At 49.9% G+C, this 19,935-nt stretch overlaps 1 protein-coding gene across 3 annotated transcripts in view; it reads right to left on the bottom strand.

Annotated features, from left to right (window-relative positions):
* Positions 1-4,005: 4,005 nt before the first annotated feature.
* The window catches only part of AXL (AXL receptor tyrosine kinase), a 51,929-nt gene continuing 35,999 nt past the window's right edge, over positions 4,006-19,935 (bottom strand). For 2 of the 3 annotated variants that reach the window (XM_053268361.1, XM_053268362.1), the window contains exons 14-20: positions 15,392-15,469; positions 13,837-13,929; positions 11,764-11,885; positions 10,193-10,302; positions 9,901-10,060; positions 9,584-9,720; positions 4,006-8,307 (exon numbers count right to left, since the gene is read on the bottom strand). In XM_053268361.1, coding sequence (XP_053124336.1) covers positions 7,938-8,307; positions 9,584-9,720; positions 9,901-10,060; positions 10,193-10,302; positions 11,764-11,885; positions 13,837-13,929; positions 15,392-15,469 — 1,070 coding nt within the window. In that variant the 3' untranslated portion in view covers positions 4,006-7,937. The remainder of the gene's footprint in view (positions 8,308-9,583; positions 9,721-9,900; positions 10,061-10,192; positions 10,303-11,763; positions 11,886-13,836; positions 13,930-15,391; positions 15,470-19,935) is intronic. The other variant, XM_053268363.1, reaches the window with a different exon arrangement.

Raw genomic sequence — 19,935 nt, 5'->3', positions numbered from 1 at the left:
GAAACATTTTTTAAATTTTATTTATTTATTTATTTATTTGAAATATTTATACCCCGTCCCTCCAGTGCACTACTGCTCGGGGTGGCTCACAACAATAAAATAGATACAATATACAATAAAAGTAATAAAATTAACCAAATTGAGTGAACAAGTTAAAAGTCAGGTTAAATACCACAATTAGTAGAAAGTTCAAATTAAAAATATATATTTTAAAAGCTAAAAACTGAGAGTTATAAAAACTAAATAACCTACCAGATATTAATATATAATATATATTATAATCTATCAGATATAGCTATAATATCAAGCCTCTTAACGTACTTCATGCTGCTGTATGTGTTTCTGTGCGCCGTGCACATGCAGTGCAAACCTTTGGCCAGCAGAGGACAGCTGGGTTACAGGCAGACCAGAAATTATATCACTTTCCAAACTGATTTTTTTTTTTTTTTTTGCTTCCCCTGGGTACTTTCCAGATTAGCCATTCAAAAGCGGCCAAATGCCTCGTACTGGCAAATTGCATTCAAGACGTAAAACCTGCAGGGGGAGCAGTCTCACGGAAACTAACGACGCAGGAAAAAAGCAACCTTTTTACACCGGATACATGCTGTCATAGCACTATATCGCAGCGATTAAATTAGAAACAAGGCTTCGGAAATATGAACGGCACCCTGCTGTCCGCGTAGCGACTGCGGTGTCACAACGCAGGAAATGTGGAAGCACACTTCCGAGATATGTCCTGACCCCATTGCAGGGTCTAATCTGGAAAGGGCCTTGCAGGAGAACAGCAAGGTCCCTACATCTCAGCGAGGCAGCACACTCTCATGCAAATATATGGGCTTCTAGTTTTTAACGAGAGATGTATTGTTTTTATATTTAACTTTAATATTTGTGCTTTTAATTGTGCATTGTTTTCATTGTACTGTAAACCGCTTTGGGGTTATTTTAAGGGAAGGTGGTATATAAATGAAACAAATACATTAAAAAATGGGGTTGACACCTAGCCTTAGGGTGTATCAATCACATGTGAATCTTTTTTAACCTCTGCCCTTTCAAAATGCCTTGTTTCCCCGATACTAACATCCGCGTGGTGCTTCAGCTAAACAGGCTTTGTGTCCCAGAAAGGCCTCCCAAGATCTCAGTGTCGCAGGATCTTGTGAGTCTCCTAGGATCTTTATGTCGCAGACAGGCCTCCCAGGGAGTTGCTCTCCCCCAGCTAACTAAGCAAAGAGACACCTTTTAGAGTGGTGATTCTCTTATATTTCGCAGGGGGAGAGCAACTGGCCCTATCCAACCCCAGCACAACATCCCTCCAGTGGCTGCTGCTGGTATCTGCCTTGTTTATTTTTAGATTGGGACTGGGAGCCCTTTAGGGACAGGAGACCATCTTATTGATGTGTTAATTATTTTTCTGTGTAAACCGCTTTGAGAATTTTGTTGAAGAGCAGTATATAAATATTCGTCGTAGTAGCAGCCCACCCCTCAGGTCTGATGAGAATAAATAAAAGTGGCTGCTTCCCACCAGTGCCAAGCTGGGTCCTATGAAATCAGGGACAGACAGAATAGTGGCCAAGGAGATGTGGAAAGAGTAACCTGTGCCCGGAAAAGAGCAGGGGAGGCTCTAAGCCCCACACCAAGAAAGCCGGGCATGCACTCAAGGGAGGGCCTGATATGAACCAGACCAGAGCCCTCCAGAACAGCTAGTTTGGGGAAAACCAGGGGCAGTAAAGAACATTATTAGGGGAGTGAGGATTTTGCAACACATTCACTCTGTGTAGGGGTGAGGTACATGCTTGACATTTCCAATGTGATATTCCTCTTCAAAAATTTTGGCCTTTTTCAATTAGGCCAAGCTTTCCAGGCTAGTTTTTTTCTCCTGTTCAAGACCATGTCGCTCTCTGTCATCGCCGCAAAACTGGAGGGACACAGAGAGGCATTTGTCTTCTTCCAGTGGGGGGTTTAGCCTCCCCCCAATTCCGCAAGCCTGGGTGACAATGGCAAAAAAGAGCTTAATCCCTCTCGCCCCAGATTACAAGGGAGAGGTTTTTGCGGTGGAGATACCCTTCTCAATGGGCTGCCTTGTTCTCAGTTACTCGCTTGAATCCAAACGTCGCCAATTAAGAGCCAGCAAGCCCTGAATGTGCCCATTGATGGGGGTTGCCTAATGTGGGGAGGACCAATGCATATACAGTGTGGAGCTCGGACCCCCTCTGCACTGGCTTTCAGGAGTAAACAACCCCTTCTGGACTCAGATCACGAGAGGGAACATGGCAATGGGTTTGGCTTCCTTCCTGTCATCACACCTGCCCCAGAAAAACCCAAACAACTTTGTGTCAACCTGTTCAACTCTGGGAAGAGACCTCCACACGCCTGATAGAACATTTGCTCCAGTTTTGTGACCCATGGAGGACACAACCAGTCACTAACAATTCCCCTAGTGTTCTCTATTGCTGCTTCTCCAAGGCCAGAATCATTGCCAGCTCAACCATTTGACAAGGGAAATTAAAAATACATAAAACGAAAGCAAAACACACACACACACACACACTCATTCTCAATGGCCAGGTTTGGGGCATGGCCAGTGGATTACAATCTGTTTAAAACCTTCCTGGACATAGGGACATAGGAAGCTGCCATATACCGAGTCAGACCATTGGTCCATCTAGCTCAGTATTGTCTTCACAGACTGGCAGTGGCTTCTCCAAGGTTGCAGGCAGGAATCTCTCTCAGCCCTATCTCGGAGATGCTGCCAGGGAGGGAACTTGGAACCTTCTGCTCTTCCCAGAGCAGCTCCATCCCCTGAGGGGAACATCTTACAGTACTCACATTAAGGTTAGGTGGGTGGTGACCAGAGAAAACAATGTTATTGTTTTCTTGGAACCCTGGGTTCTCAAACCTGGGTCCACAATAGTATATTGTGGTCCTACTTTAAAGGTAAGATAAAGTGTGCCGTCAAGTCGATTTTGACTCCTGGCGCCCACAGAGCCCTGTGGTCGTCTTTGGTAGAATACAGGAGGAGTATACCATTGCCTCCTCCTGTGCAGTATGAGATTATGCTTTTCAGCATCTTCCTATATTGCTGCTGCCCGATAAGAGTACCAGCAGGGATTTCCCTGCTGTGCCCTATTATAGCTTGCATCAATTATTTTCAAAGCCCTCCATTCACCCACTCCTCTACCCCAGAACAAGCAGCAGAAGCCAGTGCTGCCGGGTATGTAGAAGAAGCATTCAGCCTCCCGGGAGCCAGGCGAAGCCCTTCACTTCCTTCCTAGTATGGAACTGAGCTGGGTGAGACCTTGTGTGTGGGGCAGGAGGCAGGTCATCATCTCCCCTGCAGATTTCAGGTGGCCCAGGGCTGTAGCTATAATTGAGCAAATAGGTTCCAAGAACCCGGGCCCCCAGCTCCAAGGGGCCACCCAGCTCAACCCCTCCCTTTTTTCTTCACAAACTCCCTCATTCCAAGGGTTCCCCGGGGAGGGGGGCGAACACAGGCCCCCTCTCCCCTACTTACGCCCCTGAGCTGGCCTGATACTGACCTCTCTCCCCACCCTGGTCATGGTCTTGGACAGCAGGAGAAAACCCGCCTGGAAATTAGACTGGAAGATCTGACCTAATCCAAAAAGAAAGCATTTTCTAAGAGGAACGTGGTCCATTCTCTGAAATAAGTTTGGAAATGTCAAACACGCGTCATTAATATATTAAACTAGCAACATTAATGACCTCACTTCAGTAAGTATCCCATGTATAGTCTCCCCTCCTCCACCTGCAATCTAGTTCAGGAGTCGCCCCTGTGCAAATGAGACTGGACTATAACTCCCATTGCTTTCCAGCCCAAATGGCCTTTTGCCTGTCGCAGTCCAACAATGTCTGGAGACCCAAGGCTGAGAACCCCGGCTTTAACTGGAGATGCCCGGAATTGAACCCAAGACTTTGTGCAAAGTATGCATTTCGCCCCAGGTAGTGACCTCTTCCCTACCCACATCTTTGGAAATTAAAGCCAGTTCCAGATTGTTTTTAAAGGAAAGCTTTTATTTATAAGCAAAATATATCACAGAGCTCTCTCGCTCGCTCTCTTTCTCTCTCGCTCTCAAAACAGACCTTACCCTGAGAGGGAAATGTGTTTTGTACAAAAGTAAGGGTGTGGAAAGAAATTTCATAACCAGCGATTTGTTTTTTTAAAAAAAGTATATACATTTATATATATAAAAACATTTCATTAATAAGACTTTCTGGAGGGAAGAATAGTCTACCATTCTGCAGACACATCAAGACGACAGACAGAAAGAAAAATAATTTGATTGACCACTTGGAGGTCAGCAGAAAGCGGGGACCGCATCCCCGAACCTACGGCATCCTTGTGAAAAGTGCCCAGATTCTCCAATCCAAAGGGAGACTGAGATTGTTTTGCAAGCTGAATGAAAAACATGATTTTACAGCGGAAGTCTAAAGTATGATTCAAAAGATGATGCATTGCTTTAAAAGGAGGGTGGGCAGGGGGGGTCAAAATGTCTCTCTGTACAAGTTGGACGTGTGGCCTGATTACAGCCTCAACTAGATGTGTTGGCAGCAAAATCCACGTTAGGTCTGCTGTGCAATTGTGAAGCCGAGAAAAGGCAGGCGGGAGAAGGGTGCTGTGACCTCTCCCAGCCTCTTTTCTCCCACTTGGGTCTCAGAGACCAGGATTGTGCCCGGCTGGGGAAATGCAGCTGCTTGGGCAGGCAGTAGCCACAGCACAGAAGAGGCAAGTGGGAGAGGAGGCAAAAATTGGAACACCCACAGGCATGCACAGACATACCTTAAAAGACATCCCCCTGCTCCCCCACCCCAGTGCTTTTGACAGATGTATGTATCAGCTAATTGAATACTGATTCAGTCTGTCAAGGCTTCTGGCAAGCCTGTCCACCTTTTTTAAAATAAAAGGCTTGGCAGTATTTTGTCCCCCTGCCCCCGCAAAAAAAGAGAGAGATCCAATTGTTTAAATAACTGAAAGATTGTTCCCAGGAAATGAAGGAGGTGCTTTTGTGACGGCACAAGCAAATCAGAGAGGTGCACGGCCAGCTTGTGCCCCCACCCCCTTCCAGCCTCTACGCCTTAATGAATGTGTATTTGGACATAATCTAACCTTGCAGTGGTTCTTCCGTAGGCTAGCTAAGCTTGCAGTGGTTGACAGGTACACTAGCCTTCCTGCAAAAAGCTGCTGTAAACTCCAGAGGGTGGCTTGTGGACCGTGCAAAACGAATCAGTAACAAGTGTGCATTTATTGTGCAAAAAATCAATTTTTTTTAAAAAAGTAGTAACCGTGCACTGCAGAAAGGACTTCATTTTAAGGCTGGAGACAGAAATAGGCTTTTAAATGAGTCGAGAGTGTTTTAAGAGATGCCTTCCCTTCCAGTGGTGTGCACAAACATTTCTTGTGTCCCACTGTTGCATCTGATCAAAGAGGTAGAGCAGGTTTTCGGAACAATACAGGAAACCTGCCAAATCAGTTTAACCAGAGGCACGAGTGGGATGTGTCCACCCCACAAACAGTGGTTCTCTTTTCAAACTGCCTTCCCGCTCTCTGAGAAAACTGTGTTTTGTTTCTGCTCCCGCCTAAGTGGCTGTGAATGTGTGAGACAAAATCGCCATACTGTGATCAGTTGGCCAGTCTTTCAGCTAAGCTCTTGCTTTTGGGAAGAGGGATCAGCCATGATTGGGGTGGTTACTGAAGTGAGCAGTTTCAGACCAGCTTTAGCAAGAGAGAATGGCCCTTCCATCCAAGACAGAATTTATGAATGCATTCTAAATGACTGTTGGAAAGCATGCGTGGAGGAAACTTGATGTCCAGATGAAAATTATCCCAATCTGGAAGGGGCTCTGCAGTGGGTGTGTCTGATTTATGGAGTGAGTCAGAACTGATGGGAAGCCGGGCGTGCCTCTGAAATATTTCTTTCTTTTCTGGAGCTGTGATATCCTGAAAAAAAGCAGCTTTGGGCAATGGTGGTATTTTACTAGCAGTAAAAAAGTGGTGTTGTTACTGACAAAAAGGCACACACCAGTAGGCGATGCTGTTTTGCGCAGTCTCTGATTGTTTCAGTGTGCGTGCATACAAGATTTTCACTTCAGGCCCACTGAAACGATGGAGGTTGCACAGGAGAAGACGTGGTTGGACCTAATGCCCACCTAATACTGTTTCACATCCAGAGGTCCCTGACGGTCAGTCTCTGCTGACCTTGCTTCTGAGAACAGGGTGATCTGGGAAATTCTTATTCACATGTCCAGCCCAGCTTGGAGAATGTTTGGTTGTGATTCGGTAGGACCTGTCACATCTATGTGATGGGCAGCCATTCAACAGGCAGGGCTTTTCCCAACACGGAGAAGTGCTGAGGAGGAAAGGGCATGTGCTTGTTTCATTTCTGCTTGTCCTACAGCTGTGATAGTAGGCATAGAGCCTTCGCCAGAAAAAAAAGGTGGCAACCTTAAGGTTTCCAGCACCAAAAGCTGAACAGGCAGTTCAGGTTACCAGGCAAGCTCTGGCCGAACTGGGCCAGAAGGCTTGACAGCCTGCTTCTTCCCCTCTCCTCCTGCCCCTGCAATGTGCTACAAAAGTTCCCTTGAGAGGAGAGAGGTTTTATGTAATTGTAACCCCCTCGTGACTCTTCTGGGGCATCTGCCTGGATATGGTTTCTGGGCCCTGCAGCATCCCTGCCCTGAGCGGATGGCTTTCCAGCAGGTTGGGGACACACAACTCAGCAGTGGTTAAACTGGCCCCGCCGTCTGCAAAGCGGCTAATCTAATATTCCCCAAGACCCAAAGGCTAGTGGGGAGAACATTCTCCACAGAACAGACAAGCGGGTTGGTCTTCAGGGCTTGGGTCGGAGCTGGTGTTTGGCTTCAGAATCGGTTTTGCATGCCAGGGCTGGCTCCTGAGAAGCAACGGTAATACTGAAGGGTGCCTCTGAGCACGTGCAGAGTGCATTTTCTTTGCTACTAAATAACCGCAGCCAGCTGCTCCCCCACTGGGGAATAAAGAGGGAGATGGCTCAGGAGAGGGCAGACAGGTGAGCTCCCGGTAACCCTTGCTGACCTGGGCACGTGCCAGCTAAGGAAGGTAACCGGAGAGCTGGCAGTGGATAGCTGGCAGTGAAGTAAGGAGAGGGCAGAGGGGACCTTAGAAAGAAGGAAAGCATCTAGGGCCCTCCTTGGGCTATCCCAAGAGTGCCCAGTAGGGCTACCACCTTCTCTCCCTGGCCATGCTCCTGCGCCTTCAGCAGCAACCCAAGAGACAGACATTTAGCAAGTGAAGCGTTTCCTGTTACTGCTAGGAAATGCCTCTGCTCTGTTCCTTTGTGTCAGGCCAACATTAAAGGCACAAGAGCAGGACCAGTGAATAAACAAAACATGGCCACGCGTGTAATTAGCTGGGTGGGCAGCCAGCTAAATTTGGACCAGGGAGTTTGGGGTGGGAGGAGACGGCCAACCACAATACCCCCTTTAATACAGGAAGGGAAGCTGGGTGACCCCCACTTATCTGGTCAGGACCCCCACTTGACACCCTAACCCTTGTCATCTGCAAAAGCGTCTCCTTCATCTCTGGGCTCTGTATCCTGGGGTTCCACAGAGCCGTGGGGGACAGGGGTGCCCACGGATGTGACGGGGTGGCGGGTTGGGAAGGGGGCCACGAGACGCACTCAGGGACCGAGTAGTTCAAAGCCCCTCCGTACAAGATGGGCGCAGCCAGGAAAGGAAGTCCCCTGGTATGCGACCGAGTGAGGCAGCTCAGGAAGAGGGGGAGGGGGTGGGGGTCCTGAGTGGTTCATTAAAGAAAGGGGTGGGTGTGCGTCTCAGTTTGTGGGGTGCCCAGTGACCCCCCTCCCCTCAGAGCCGCGGGCAGCACCTGTCGGGTCGCGGGCCACTCCCCCCCCATCTCACAAGGAAGATGCCTTCACCGCCGTCCCCGCTCAGGCCCCTTCTTCGGAGGCGGCGCAATTCGGGGCTTCGGTCAGGAGGCGGAGGCTCTCGTGGGGAGTGGGGCACATCACGTAGCGCCCGGCCGGCGGCTGGGGCGGGTGTACCTCGGCCGCCGCCGTCACCGCGGGCTTCAGGGAGGCGCCCTCCTTGGCAGGGGGCTCTTCGGGGCCCAGGCCCCCGACGGCGCCAAGCTCCACCTCCCCGGGAGCCACCCCGTCGTCCATGTTGACATAGAGGATCTCCTCGGGGTCCTTGGCTTGTGGGAGGGACTTGAGGATCTTCTCCAGCTCGCCGTGCAGGACCTCGAAGCTGGGACGGTCCCGGGGGCTGAGGACCCAGCAGCTGAGCATCAGTTCGTACCTGCAGGGAAGAGGAGAAATGTGGGGAGGAGCCGCAGAAGACCGAGGCTCCCAGCCATGGGTCCCTCAGGTGCTGTGGAGACTACCCCTCCCATCATTCCCAGCCATCGGCCGTTGCGGCTGGGGATGGTGGGATTTGTAGTCCAGCATCTGGGGACCCAAGTTTGAGAACTCCTGAGCTCCTTGGAGGGATGATGGGGGTGGGGGTAGAAATGTAGCTAACCATAGTAAGTCTTGAGAATGGAGAGTTTCTGTATCAGGGCTGCTCAACTTTGGCCCTCCCAGGACGCTTTCCAGATTAGACCCTGCAACGGGGTCACAGCAGATCTCGGAAGTGTGCTTCCACACTTCCTGTGCTGCGACACCTCAGTCCCTACGCTGGCAGCAAGGTGCCTTTCATATTTCCAATGCCTTGTTTTGAATTTAATCGCTGCAATATAGTGCTATGACGTCGGATATCCGGCGTAAAAAAGTTGCTGTTTTTTCCAGTTGTTAGTTTTTGTGAGACTACTCCCCTTGCTGTTTACGTTTTGAAAGCAATTTGCCTGAACGCAAGCATTTTGCTGCTGTTGAGCGGCTAATCTGGAAAGCGCCCAGCTGTTTTTGGACTACAACTCCCATAATCCCCAGCCACAGTGGCCCATAGCCAGGGATTATGGGAGCTGTAGGCCAACGTCTGCAGGAAGGCCTAAGTTGAGCAGCCCTGCTCTATAAGATATGAAATACGACCGAGGTTTATATAAACAATTATTATTTACAAATGTTCTGGAGGGATTTCACCCATGGAATTCACTTTTACAAAGCAACCAATTCACAGAACATGGCTACAATTAATAGCTACTAGCCACAATAGTTAATAAATAGAACCTCTATGGTAAGTGGCAGTTTATCTGGATCCCAAGATGCTAGGGACAGAGGACACAGGAGGGCTGCTTGTGAGTTCCCAAAGGTATTGTCCTTTGGAAACAGAATGCTGGACTAGATAGATGCAGGGCTCGTTTTGTGTTCTTATCCCAAATTAGAAGCCCTGGCTTCCCAAGAACCTCTCTTTTTGAGAGGGTAAATTCCTGCCCTACCTTTTAATGAAACAGGAACAGTAACCAAAGCAGGCCTCTCTACCATCAGGGCTTACTGACTGTCTGGAGAAGGATGTCCTTCGGGAGAGAGGCTAATGAAACATCCTATGCTGCACAGCATGATGGGAATATCCAGGAAGGAGCCACTATCCACAACTTTGAAGAACAGGGCTGGTTCCCACCCTAGGAAGTGGTGCTTACAGGCCATCTAGGCAGTCGATTGGCTGCTTGAGGCGGTTGCCTTGGCGCAGGTAGTCATAAATCTCACTGTTTTCCACACCCGGGTACGGCGTCTGGCCCCTTGTCGCTATCTCCCACATGGTGACGCCAAATGACCACTGCAGGGAAAAATATGGATGTGAGGGAGACAGAAAGACAGATGAGACGGCCCACTGGCCAAGCATGGGCATGGAATTCAGTTCTTTCCATTGGCCCAGAGGGACAGAAGCCAGTGTTCTTACTGGCTTCCAAGGGAAGTAGGGAGGGCGAGATCCAAGGTGCCCCATTGACTGGCTCACCACATCACTCTTGATGGTGTAAACACGATCCGCCAGGCTCTCAATGGCAATCCACTTGACGGGCATCTTGGAGATACGGCCTTGGCGGTAGTAGTCGCCATTGTAGATTTTCTTGGAGAGGCCGAAATCGGCCACACAGGCTGTCATGCTCTCATCGAGCCTATGGGAAAGGAAGGTGGATTGGTGAGCAACTTTGGAGGTGCACACAAGCCTTTGTTAAGCTGCTGTTTCCCCCATCCCTCATCCGTTGGTCCTTTCAGCCCTCTTTCCCAGGGCCTCTTAGTAAACTCACATGCAATTTCGAGCGGCAAGATCACGGTGTATAAAGTTCTTGCTACTGAGGTACTCCATCCCACTTGCAATGTCTGTCATGAACTTGACCAGTGTCTGTGTGGGCAAATACTAGAAGGTGGGGAGAAAACAACAATCAGTTACAGGTGAGGGCTGTGGGAGATATCTGGCACCTCCCAAAACGTTCACCCTTTTACCCCCCACAAGAAGAGATGCCCGCTGGACTCCCATGCAGAGAACCGAGATCCAAGAGGTTCTCACTATATCTGTCCCCCTCTAGTCAGCTGAGTTTCTAAATTGTTCCAGAGCAAACATCTCCGAATGGTTTCACAACAAAACAAAAGCACGTTAAACCAAACAACCAGTGAAATCTATAACAATTGCATGACAAGGCTACTATAGAATAAATACAGCCAATGACTAAATTTGGGAACTGCTGCTTTCAGTTATTGGCTGTATTTGATGCATAGCATCGTTGTTATGTTGCCAAAGAAACTTCTGCGGGCAGGGAATTGCATAACTAGGATATTACTACCAAAAAGGCTAGATCTTATGATCATTCACCATACCTCAGACTATAATTAATGACTACAAGGTTTCTTAACCTTGGGCTCCCAGATGTTGATGGACAACTCCCATCATCCCCAGTCATGTCCATTGTCCAGATGTTGATGGACAACAACTCCCATCATCCCCAGTCATGTCCATTATCCAGATGTTGATGGGCAACAACTCCCATCATCCCCAGCCATGTCCACTGTGGCTGGAGATGATGGGAGCTGTAGTCCATCAACATCTGGGGGCCCAAGGTTAAGAAACCCTGAATTACTACTTCATGTCCCCTGTCTAGAGGCTCTTCTGAGTATAGCAACTGTTTAGCTTTGCTCTCTGTGTCACCCTCTACTGGACAATGGTGGATCATTGCTACATCTCTTTTCCATGGTGGCCTGTGCTTTGCATCAAATTCTGCATCAAGGAAAGCCAAATGCTGCACTTCAGAGGAATGATTTCTAGTCAGCAAATCTGCGCACATTTGCTCATTACTTTGAATACTTTCTTCCTGCATGGCCCCAGACTTTCAAAGAGTTTGGAATCCTTTTTGGCAAGTGCAGGAAAGTGAAAGGGCCGGAGGTTAGGAACATGTGGGCTGAAGCTGCAAGCCCAAACTTGTGCAGAGGTACAAAAAAACCCAACAACACAATTTGAGGGTCCATCCATTACTGTCCATAAGTTTTCCTCCGTAACCCTACTGGCTAGAAACCTGACCTTTTTGTTTGCTTGTTCTAAAACACAAAAGGTGTACAGGATGCCAGATTCTTATATCGCACTTTTGAGGCACAGAGTCCGCACAGAAGCAGTGCTCAGTGTCTCTCCCTAGTGGCCTGTCCTTGAATAACCCCTGTTATCTCCCCCTAGCTACTTGTCTCCCCCTAGCAAACCACCTTGGTATAGCAGATGCTGAGTTCCTATCTGCCTGGAGCTGCTGGCCAAGGGAAGTGACCCAGGCTCTGATGCTCTCCGTTCCTGAGGAGGTCCTGGCTTCAGTTCCCGCCTCACAGAGCTACTACATACCATGGGGCTCTCCCCAAGGCGGGAGTACAGCAAGAAGCTGTGCAAGTCACCGTGCTTCATGAAGGGCAGGATGACCACAGGGGACGGGTAGCCTTCGCTCTCTGTGTTCTGCAGGCAGACACCTAGGGAGGGAGGAAGGAAGCCGGTGAATTTCCCATTTGCCCCAACAGAGAGAAACAGGACTGGAGGTCAGTGAGGGAGGAGGAGGCGGCAGCTGCAAGGACCGCGGTCGACCACAGCAAGAGGACGGGGCAAGAGCTAGGACTCCTGGGTTCATTCCGCAGGCATGGCACGGAGGCCGAGCAGTTAGAGCAGAAGGGGGTACTGAGAGTTGGGAGTCCTGTCCCCAGCTATAGGGTGGGGAAAGGAACATAGGAAGCTGCATGAAGGCATAAGCTTCACTTGGAGAATGTGTTCTCTATCTCAGGTTAGCAACACAGGAACATAGGAAGCTGCCATATACTGAGTCAGACCATTGATCCATCTAGCTCAGTATTGTCTTCACAGACTGGCAGCGGCTTCTCCCAGGTTGCAGGCAGGAATCTCTCTCAGCCCTGTCTTGGAGATGCTGCCAGGGAGGGAACTTGGAACCTTCTGATGCTCTTCCCAGAGCAGTTCCAACCCTTAAGGGGAATCTCTTCCAGTGCTCACACCTCAAGTCTCCCATTCATATGCAACCAGAGCAGACCCTGCTTAGCTAAGGGGGCAAGTCACGCTTCCTACCACAAGACCAGCTCTCACTCTCATTCAGATAAAGAGGGAGGGTGCAAACATTACTTTTTAAAAAACCCAGCACTGCTCTGTGTATTAATAAATACAATAAAATATTAATCCCCCCCCCCATTTCCTTCTGATGGAACTCAGGGTACTAGCTGCCGCCTGCTTCTCCTCCGATACAGAGGATTGCGGGGAAACCCCTGAGAAAACTACCTGAAATTCCCCTTGGGGGAAAGGTTCTCACACCCTAATTTGATACTTGGCCTGCAAAGCTGTTGCCCCCCGCAAGCTGCCAGCGGCTGGACAAATGCCCGCCCCCCCCAACCTGTCCAGTCTGTGCAGACCAAGGTGGACAATCAAAGCATGAGGAGGCTGATCACATGACCCTAAACTGGACATTCCCCACCGGACCCAAAATCAAGGGAGGAGGAGGAGGGGAGAGCGATGATGGTGTGGGAGGCAGGAGTTGGAGAAACAGCTTTGTGTGTCTCAAACCCTGGGGTGGGGCACCCTACCCAACGCGAGGGTTCTGAGTGGCGCAGACCTGGTCCCTTCTGCACTCTTTGGGATTTGAAAGAGAGCAGGAGGGGAGAGATGAAAAACCAGGGCTCTCCTCCTCCTCCTCTCGGGCTTGCACTGCAGCTAACTCCCATGTCCCCCCCCCCCGCCCCCGCCCCCCAAAGCTCTCACTAAGGGCTTCCCCAGTGAGAGATCGGCCTGCCTTGGGGCCTCTTGGCCGATGACACATTCTCTTGGTGTGTCTTCTGGCTGGATGTTATTTTTACTGAGAACCGGGGGGGGGGGGGGGCCTGTCCCGCCTTAGTCCTTCCAAGGCACCAAACAAGTTTCTGCGTCAGCCGAGCTCCCGCCCTCCACCGCCGCCCCCGCCATCCCCTGTCGCCGCCGTCAGAGCTCCCATCGCCTTTGCCAACATCTGTTTTCCCAAGGAATCTGTTCTTCTCCCCACTCTCTCCCAGCCCGGGTCCCCAGGGACAATTCCCCCTCGCCCCCACCAAGGCTGTTTCCTCTCTAGTGTTTCCCCCCCCCCAGCCACAGCCTGTACGCTGGTCCTTTTTAAAGAGGATGGAGGGATGCTTGCACCAGTTTGACCCACACACCTGAGCAACACCCCCAGCCAGGTCGTGTATACTGGCAGAAGGAGAACCAGCTATCTTCTGCCAGGAAGGCCTGAGGTTTGCTGGAAGCGGGGCAGATCTTAGGGATGGGATCGTGGGAAGGAGAGCCAGAGGGGGGCTTTGCCTCCTTAGTGGGGAAGAAGAGCCAGGGAACCCCCAAAGGGCTACCTCCCTCCCGGCCAAAGGACCCACGGCTTGACTCTTCACCTGCCCCACTCACCAATCAGCTTCATGACATTGGGGTGGTCAAAGTCCTTCATGCAGACTGCCTCGCTGAGGAAATCCTCCATCTCGCTGCGGGTGCAGATGGCGACTGCAGGGAGGAGAGGGAGGTTGACAGCCTCTGGCCATGGTGGCAGGGGATGATGGCAGTTGTAGTCCAACTAGAGTTGCCATGCCCCCCACCCCAATTCCAGGTTTCACCCGGATTGTAAGCATCTCACCCAGATTGCTTAGCCCTCCCAGATTCGCCTGGATTTCAGCTTTCTTTCTTTTCTTTTTCTGTTTTTTAAGCTAAGCTTCTAAAAAAGCTTCTAAAAAGCTACCCTTGTAGAAGCGGAGTTGCAAAACGTGCCGTCACTCTTCTGCTCAAAAATTATTTTCAAGCCACTTTACATAATATGCAAATTAGGCACCTGGATTTGGAAAGCCACAGTATGGCCACCCGAAGACCAACCCACATCTGAGAACCCAGCATTGGAATCGACTGCCTTAAGAGTTAGAATCACAGCTCCTGTGCTCTGAACAGCTGTGAGACAGGCAGGACTTCAACAGGGGTAGCTCCCCCCCACCGCACGCCAACAAGAAGGATATGATACCACAGGGAGGTGCTCAACAAGTTCAACAGGGAGGCAGGTGTTCAACAGGTGAAAATCAAAATGTTACCACCAGGTTAGGGCTCTCCAGCTGTTGTTGAATTACAAGAAATTGAGGCTGAGGATGATGGGAGCTGTAGTTCAACCACAGCTGAAGAGACCTACTCTGGTGCTAACATTCTGATTTCTACCCATTGAACATCTGCCTGTTCCACAACTGTTGAAGTCACAAGAGGTGTCCTGCCTCCAAATAAGTGGCAAGTCCTCATCAGAAGTGATTTTTCTTCAAGCTGGGGATTTGGATAAGAACGCCTTGAATTAGTGATCTCTGCAGTGGACTGTAGCTCAAGCACCTCTTCTCAGTGTCAGGGGTCAGCCCTGGGACACAGGAAGCAGAAGAAAAGAGAGGGTACTTCTGGGCATGTGCAAAGTGATATATAATCACTGCCAGAGTCACCCCACCCTGTTCCAATATATCTGTGGCCAGGAGTGCCGAAACGCAAGGAGGCTTCAGGCAGGCTCAACCCTTCTCTGTTTGGAAACTGAGGGCTGGGCGCTTTCCAGGTTAGCCACTCAACAGCAGCAAAATGCTTCCATTCACGCAAATCACATTCAAAACGTAAATAGCAAAGCGCCCAGCAGGGGGAGCAATCTCACGAAAACTAACAACCTGACAAAACAGCAACCTTTTTACGCCGGACATACAACATTATAGCAATAAATCACAGCGATTCGATCCGAAACAAGGCATCGGAAATGTGAACGGCACCCTGCTGTCAGCGTAGGGACTGCGGTCTCATAACACAGGAAGTGTGGAAGCACACTTCAGAGATTTGCCGTGACCCCGTTGCAGGGTCTAATCTGGAAAGCACCCTGGTCCAGTCCTTGAGAGCAGTTTTGGCCCCAGAAAGAGTGCACGAGGCACAAAGGAAGAATCGGGACCTTCCTGCTGCGACTTACTTTTCATGGTCTTAACGGCAACCTTAAGGACTGCCCCATCTTGGCTGAGCTGCCCCTCCATGACGGAGCCAAATTCTCCTGCAGAAATCAAAATAAACAGGAAAGAGTCTTCAGAAAGACAAGGAGGGCAGCCCGCAAAACTCAGCAGAGTTGCTGCAGCACGTTTATCCCACCTTTCCTCTATGGCTGGGGTTCTCTGGGTCCCCAGATGTTGTTGGACTACAAATCCCATCATCCCCTTGGGCCTCGTGGTGGTGGGGGTAAGGGCAGTGTAGTCAAACAACATCTGGGGACCCAAGACTGAGAACCCCAGCTCCAAGGAATTCAGAGTGACACACACGGTCCCCCCGCCCCACTCCATTTTATCCTCACAACAACCCTGTGAGGTAGGCGAGGCTGAGAGAGCGGGACTGATCCAAAGCCATCCAGCCCAGTGCAGTTCATGGCTGAGTGGAACTCAGCTCCATGCCGGGGAGCAAATACAAGCTACTGGATTGTGCCCGTGTCTGAGAACAAGAAACTTTGGGGAGGGAGAAGCCAGAAGGGAGGAGGGAGAGAAGGGGGATTTCAGTCATGCCAAAACCACTTGTGAGCAAGCGCTTGTGAAGTCAGTCAGACGCAAACACCCCGCAAGGAGCAAAAACCACAAGTATTTATAGGTAAGTGAAATCACAGCCATTGACCGGCCCCCTCCACTTTCCACTCAGGCAAAGTTGGCAGGTTTCGATCTGTGTAATGAGCACAAGGCATATTGTGCTAATTGACCTGTGGAACTCACTGCCACAAGATGTGCCGGTGGGTGGCTGGTTTAGGTGGTTTAAAACACAGTTAGATACATCCATGGTCCACGGATGGCTATTAGCCGCAAGAGCTTAATGGAACCTCCATATTCAGAGGAAGTGTATCTCTGGCTACCAATCGATGGGCGAAAAACAAGGGCAGAGAGCATCCCAGAAGCATCCAGTTGGCCACTCTTGGAGACAGGAGACGAAACTAGAGGGACACACGGTCTGATCCAGCAAGACCCGTCTTTTGTGTAAGATGATGCAAGACAGAAAACCAGACCGCCCCCTGCCCCACCCAGCCTAAAAAGCTCCAAGATGGCAAAAGAGGTCACTGATATAACCCCTGGGCTGCGCATGGTGGGGGTCACGTGGGATTGGCTCTAGCAGAAATGGAGGCATCTGGCTGGATCGGAAATGCAGACAGGTGGGAAACCCATTTCCTTGCTCCCTCCCGGGGCAGAAGCACACGGGTCTTGTCAGGGCTTCGGCACGCGACCCGAGGCCTTGAAGAGCCCGGCCAACTGCTGACGTCTCAAGACGAGATCAGACTTTCTGTGTCTGACTCAGTCCAGCTGCTGCCGCCGCCGCCATATCTGGGGCATCTAAGGAGCAATCCCAGATCATGAGGATAATGCAAACATGGGCGGAGAGACCACAGCAGCCATAGTCTCAATGATCCCCCCCCCCCGAATTGTGGGGCGTGTGTGTGGAAGGGGGGGGATAAATGGCAGGAAGCGCAGTGCTCCAATTGCAGAGGGCCCAGCCCCCTTAGCTACTGGTTTCTAGAAGGCTATGGGGGCATGGGTCAGCTAAATGTGGAAGGGGAGAGATCGGGGGTGGGACTGGTGGATTTCATTAAGGGCCTCACTGTCTTTCCCTCGCATGAGAACTGGGCTGAATTTGAACCAGTGCCAGGCCTGGAAGTGATTTCCAATGCTAGGGTTCCGCCCAGTAAACGGGAAGCCAGAATAAAACAAAAGTGCTTCTGAGCCCGTGCAAAGTGCCAGAACCCCATCTTCACAGGAGAGCCACAAAGCAGCCCTGCACATCTGAGTTTGGGGTCAAGGCTTCCAAGGCAGAGGGCGTGACCAAGCCAGGTTTGCGCCCGCCCCGGCCTGCCTTCACTCAAGCGTTCATCCCGTGACTTAATTTGCTAGGCAGAAGTTAAACCGCGGGCTGCCAAGAGAAGCACAGGACCCGAGAACTAGATGTACTATTTTTGATTTCCCTCTCATAAAAATTGGCTGCTGTCTCTTCTCTCTCCCTCCGTCTTATTTTTAATTCTGTTTTCTTCTGGATACTTCTGCGTTTTGGATTGCATATCCTGTTATTCACTTGATCTCCATACTTTTTTTTTTTTGACCCAAATTAACATTAAAAATGTCTGTTCCCCCCACGATCATGGGATTGGAAGGGATCCAATAGACCCCCTAATTCAGGGTTTCCAACTTTGGGTCACCCGGATGCTGATGGACAACAATTCCCAACTGCCCTGGTTGCATATGAATGGGAGACTAGAAGTGTGAGCAATGGAAGAGATTCCCCTTCTTAGGGGATGGAGCCACTTTGGGAAGAGCAGAACGTTCCAAGTTCCTTCCCTGGCAGCATCTCCAAGATAGGGCTGAGAGAGATTCCTGCCTGCAACCTTGGAGAAGCCACTGCCAGTCTGTGTAGACAATACTGAGCTAGACAGACCATTGGTCTGACTCAGTATATGGCAGCTTCCTATGTTCCTAAAAGAGACATGGTGAAACTGACATTCATCTCCTTCTTAACTGGCCCATCAGGAAACATAGCTATTGACCAGGGATCTAAAGTCTTTCTTGCCATTTCTTTGTTGAGTTGTTTTTATTATCTTCTTTTTTTATTTATTATTTACATTTTTGCCCTGGCCTTCATCCAAAGATCCCAGGGCAGTTAGCAACAAGGTAAAGACAGTCATAACACTTCAATAAAAACATACCCCTGCTAACTGAGCAAAGAGACACCTTTTAGAGTGCTGATTCTCTTATATTTGTCAGGGGGAGAGCAACTGGCCCTATCCAACCCCAGCACAGCATCCCTCCAGTGGCTGTTGCTGGTGTCTGCCTTATGTTTCTTTTTAGATTGTGAGCCCTTTGGGGACAGGGGACCATCTTATTTATGTCTTTTTTATTTTTCTATGTAAACTGCTTTACATGGTATATAACCACATAGTATATACATGGTATATAAATATTCATTAATAATAACAATAACAACAATAATACCGATAAAACAAAAGAAAAAAACACAGCTATGTTAAAAAGAGAACCAGGGTACTACTCATTGGCCAAAAGCCTGTATAAAAAGGATAGTCTTCAGTTTCTTCTGAAAGGCTGGGAGAGGTGTTGATCTCAGCCACAAGCAGGTTCCACAGCCTGGGGGCCATCACGGAGAAGGCCCCGTCTCGCAGGCTCAACAAGTGAGCCTCAGCAGGTGTGGGTGCGCAGAGCTGAGCCCTCCCAGCTGATCTAGTCGGGGGGTAGATTTGTCTGGGAGCAGGCAGTCCTTAAGGTACCCGGGGCCCAAGCCAGTTATGGCTTTGAAGGTAAAAAACAGCACTTTGAACTGTACCCCGAAACAAATTGTCAGCCAGTGCAGGGCCTTCAGAACTGGTTTTTACTCCAACTGCAGCATTGACTCTTTGAACGGAAGAATCGGGCTGGGGAACAAGTTCCTTCCCCTGCTCCCCGCAAAAGGGCAGCCACAAAAAAGCAAAGAGCAGGGTGGAATTGTTCAGGGGAGAACATGTGCACCATTGCCAAGGGCTTTTCCGTCTCTCTTTTCCAGAGGCTTCCAAACGAATCCCAGCTGGGCTCGGAGGAAACATTTCAACTTCCTAAGTGAAGATGAAAAGCCTGCCAGGCCTCCGACCCAAATGAGGAAAACAGGCCTTCATCTCTCCCAGCCCCACTGGTTTTTGCTACAAGACAGCCAGGTTGAGGCTGTTCCTCACACGTTATTCATTATCATGGCTGCTTAAGAAGTCTGGCTTCAGTATTTCATCAGGGAGGGAAACAAGAGGGTTCCCCCCATCTCTCATTCAAGAATTAATTTCTAATGCCCTTTAACCACGAAGCTTTCCTCCCAGGTGTGTGAGGATGGTCTGTGATAAGAAGAATGCACTCTGCACATGCCTTGAGGCACTCTTTTCCTCACTGTGACTTCCTAGGGCCCAAGGCGGAGTTCTGGAACTGGCAATGGAATCTAGAGCTCAGCCGTCGCTCTGATGAAGTCCTGACTACTCTCGCATCCTCAGCTTGTGAGCCGGAGTTTCCATTCCCTGCTCTGGGAAAGAAGTCGGGTGTAGCAAGCCCTGGATTGCAGAATCCAAAGTGTCCTCTGGGTTCTATAAGAAAGCCTAATGATTGAAATGGGATGGTTATCAGGCAGTCTCAAGAAAGTTCCAAATACTGATTTCCATGGTGCAATGTGGGTTTTGTTTTTCCTTGGCGAGCTTTTGCCAAATGTGAGATATTCTCAAATGTCTGGAACGAGATGGGTCTGCTTGTGAGTCAGGCAACTATGAGTTCATGACTTCTTATAGATGAGCTGCCAGATGCTCGTCCGTCTCCCACTCTCCCCGTGCCTGCAACTACTACGCCTGTATCTACTAGAGGCAAGATGGGCCGCACTGCCCTTCTGCTGTTTCGTCAGCGCTTCGTTCATGCACCGTTCAGCTCAGGTGCATCCTTTCTCCGCTTGGAGTGAGGCCGAGAGAGAAGGCACCCAAAGCCT

This window comes from Hemicordylus capensis, chromosome 7, assembly GCF_027244095.1.
Source record: "Hemicordylus capensis ecotype Gifberg chromosome 7, rHemCap1.1.pri, whole genome shotgun sequence".
NCBI lineage: Eukaryota > Metazoa > Chordata > Lepidosauria > Squamata > Cordylidae > Hemicordylus > Hemicordylus capensis.
This window is presented reverse-complemented; position numbering and strand designations above follow the sequence as displayed.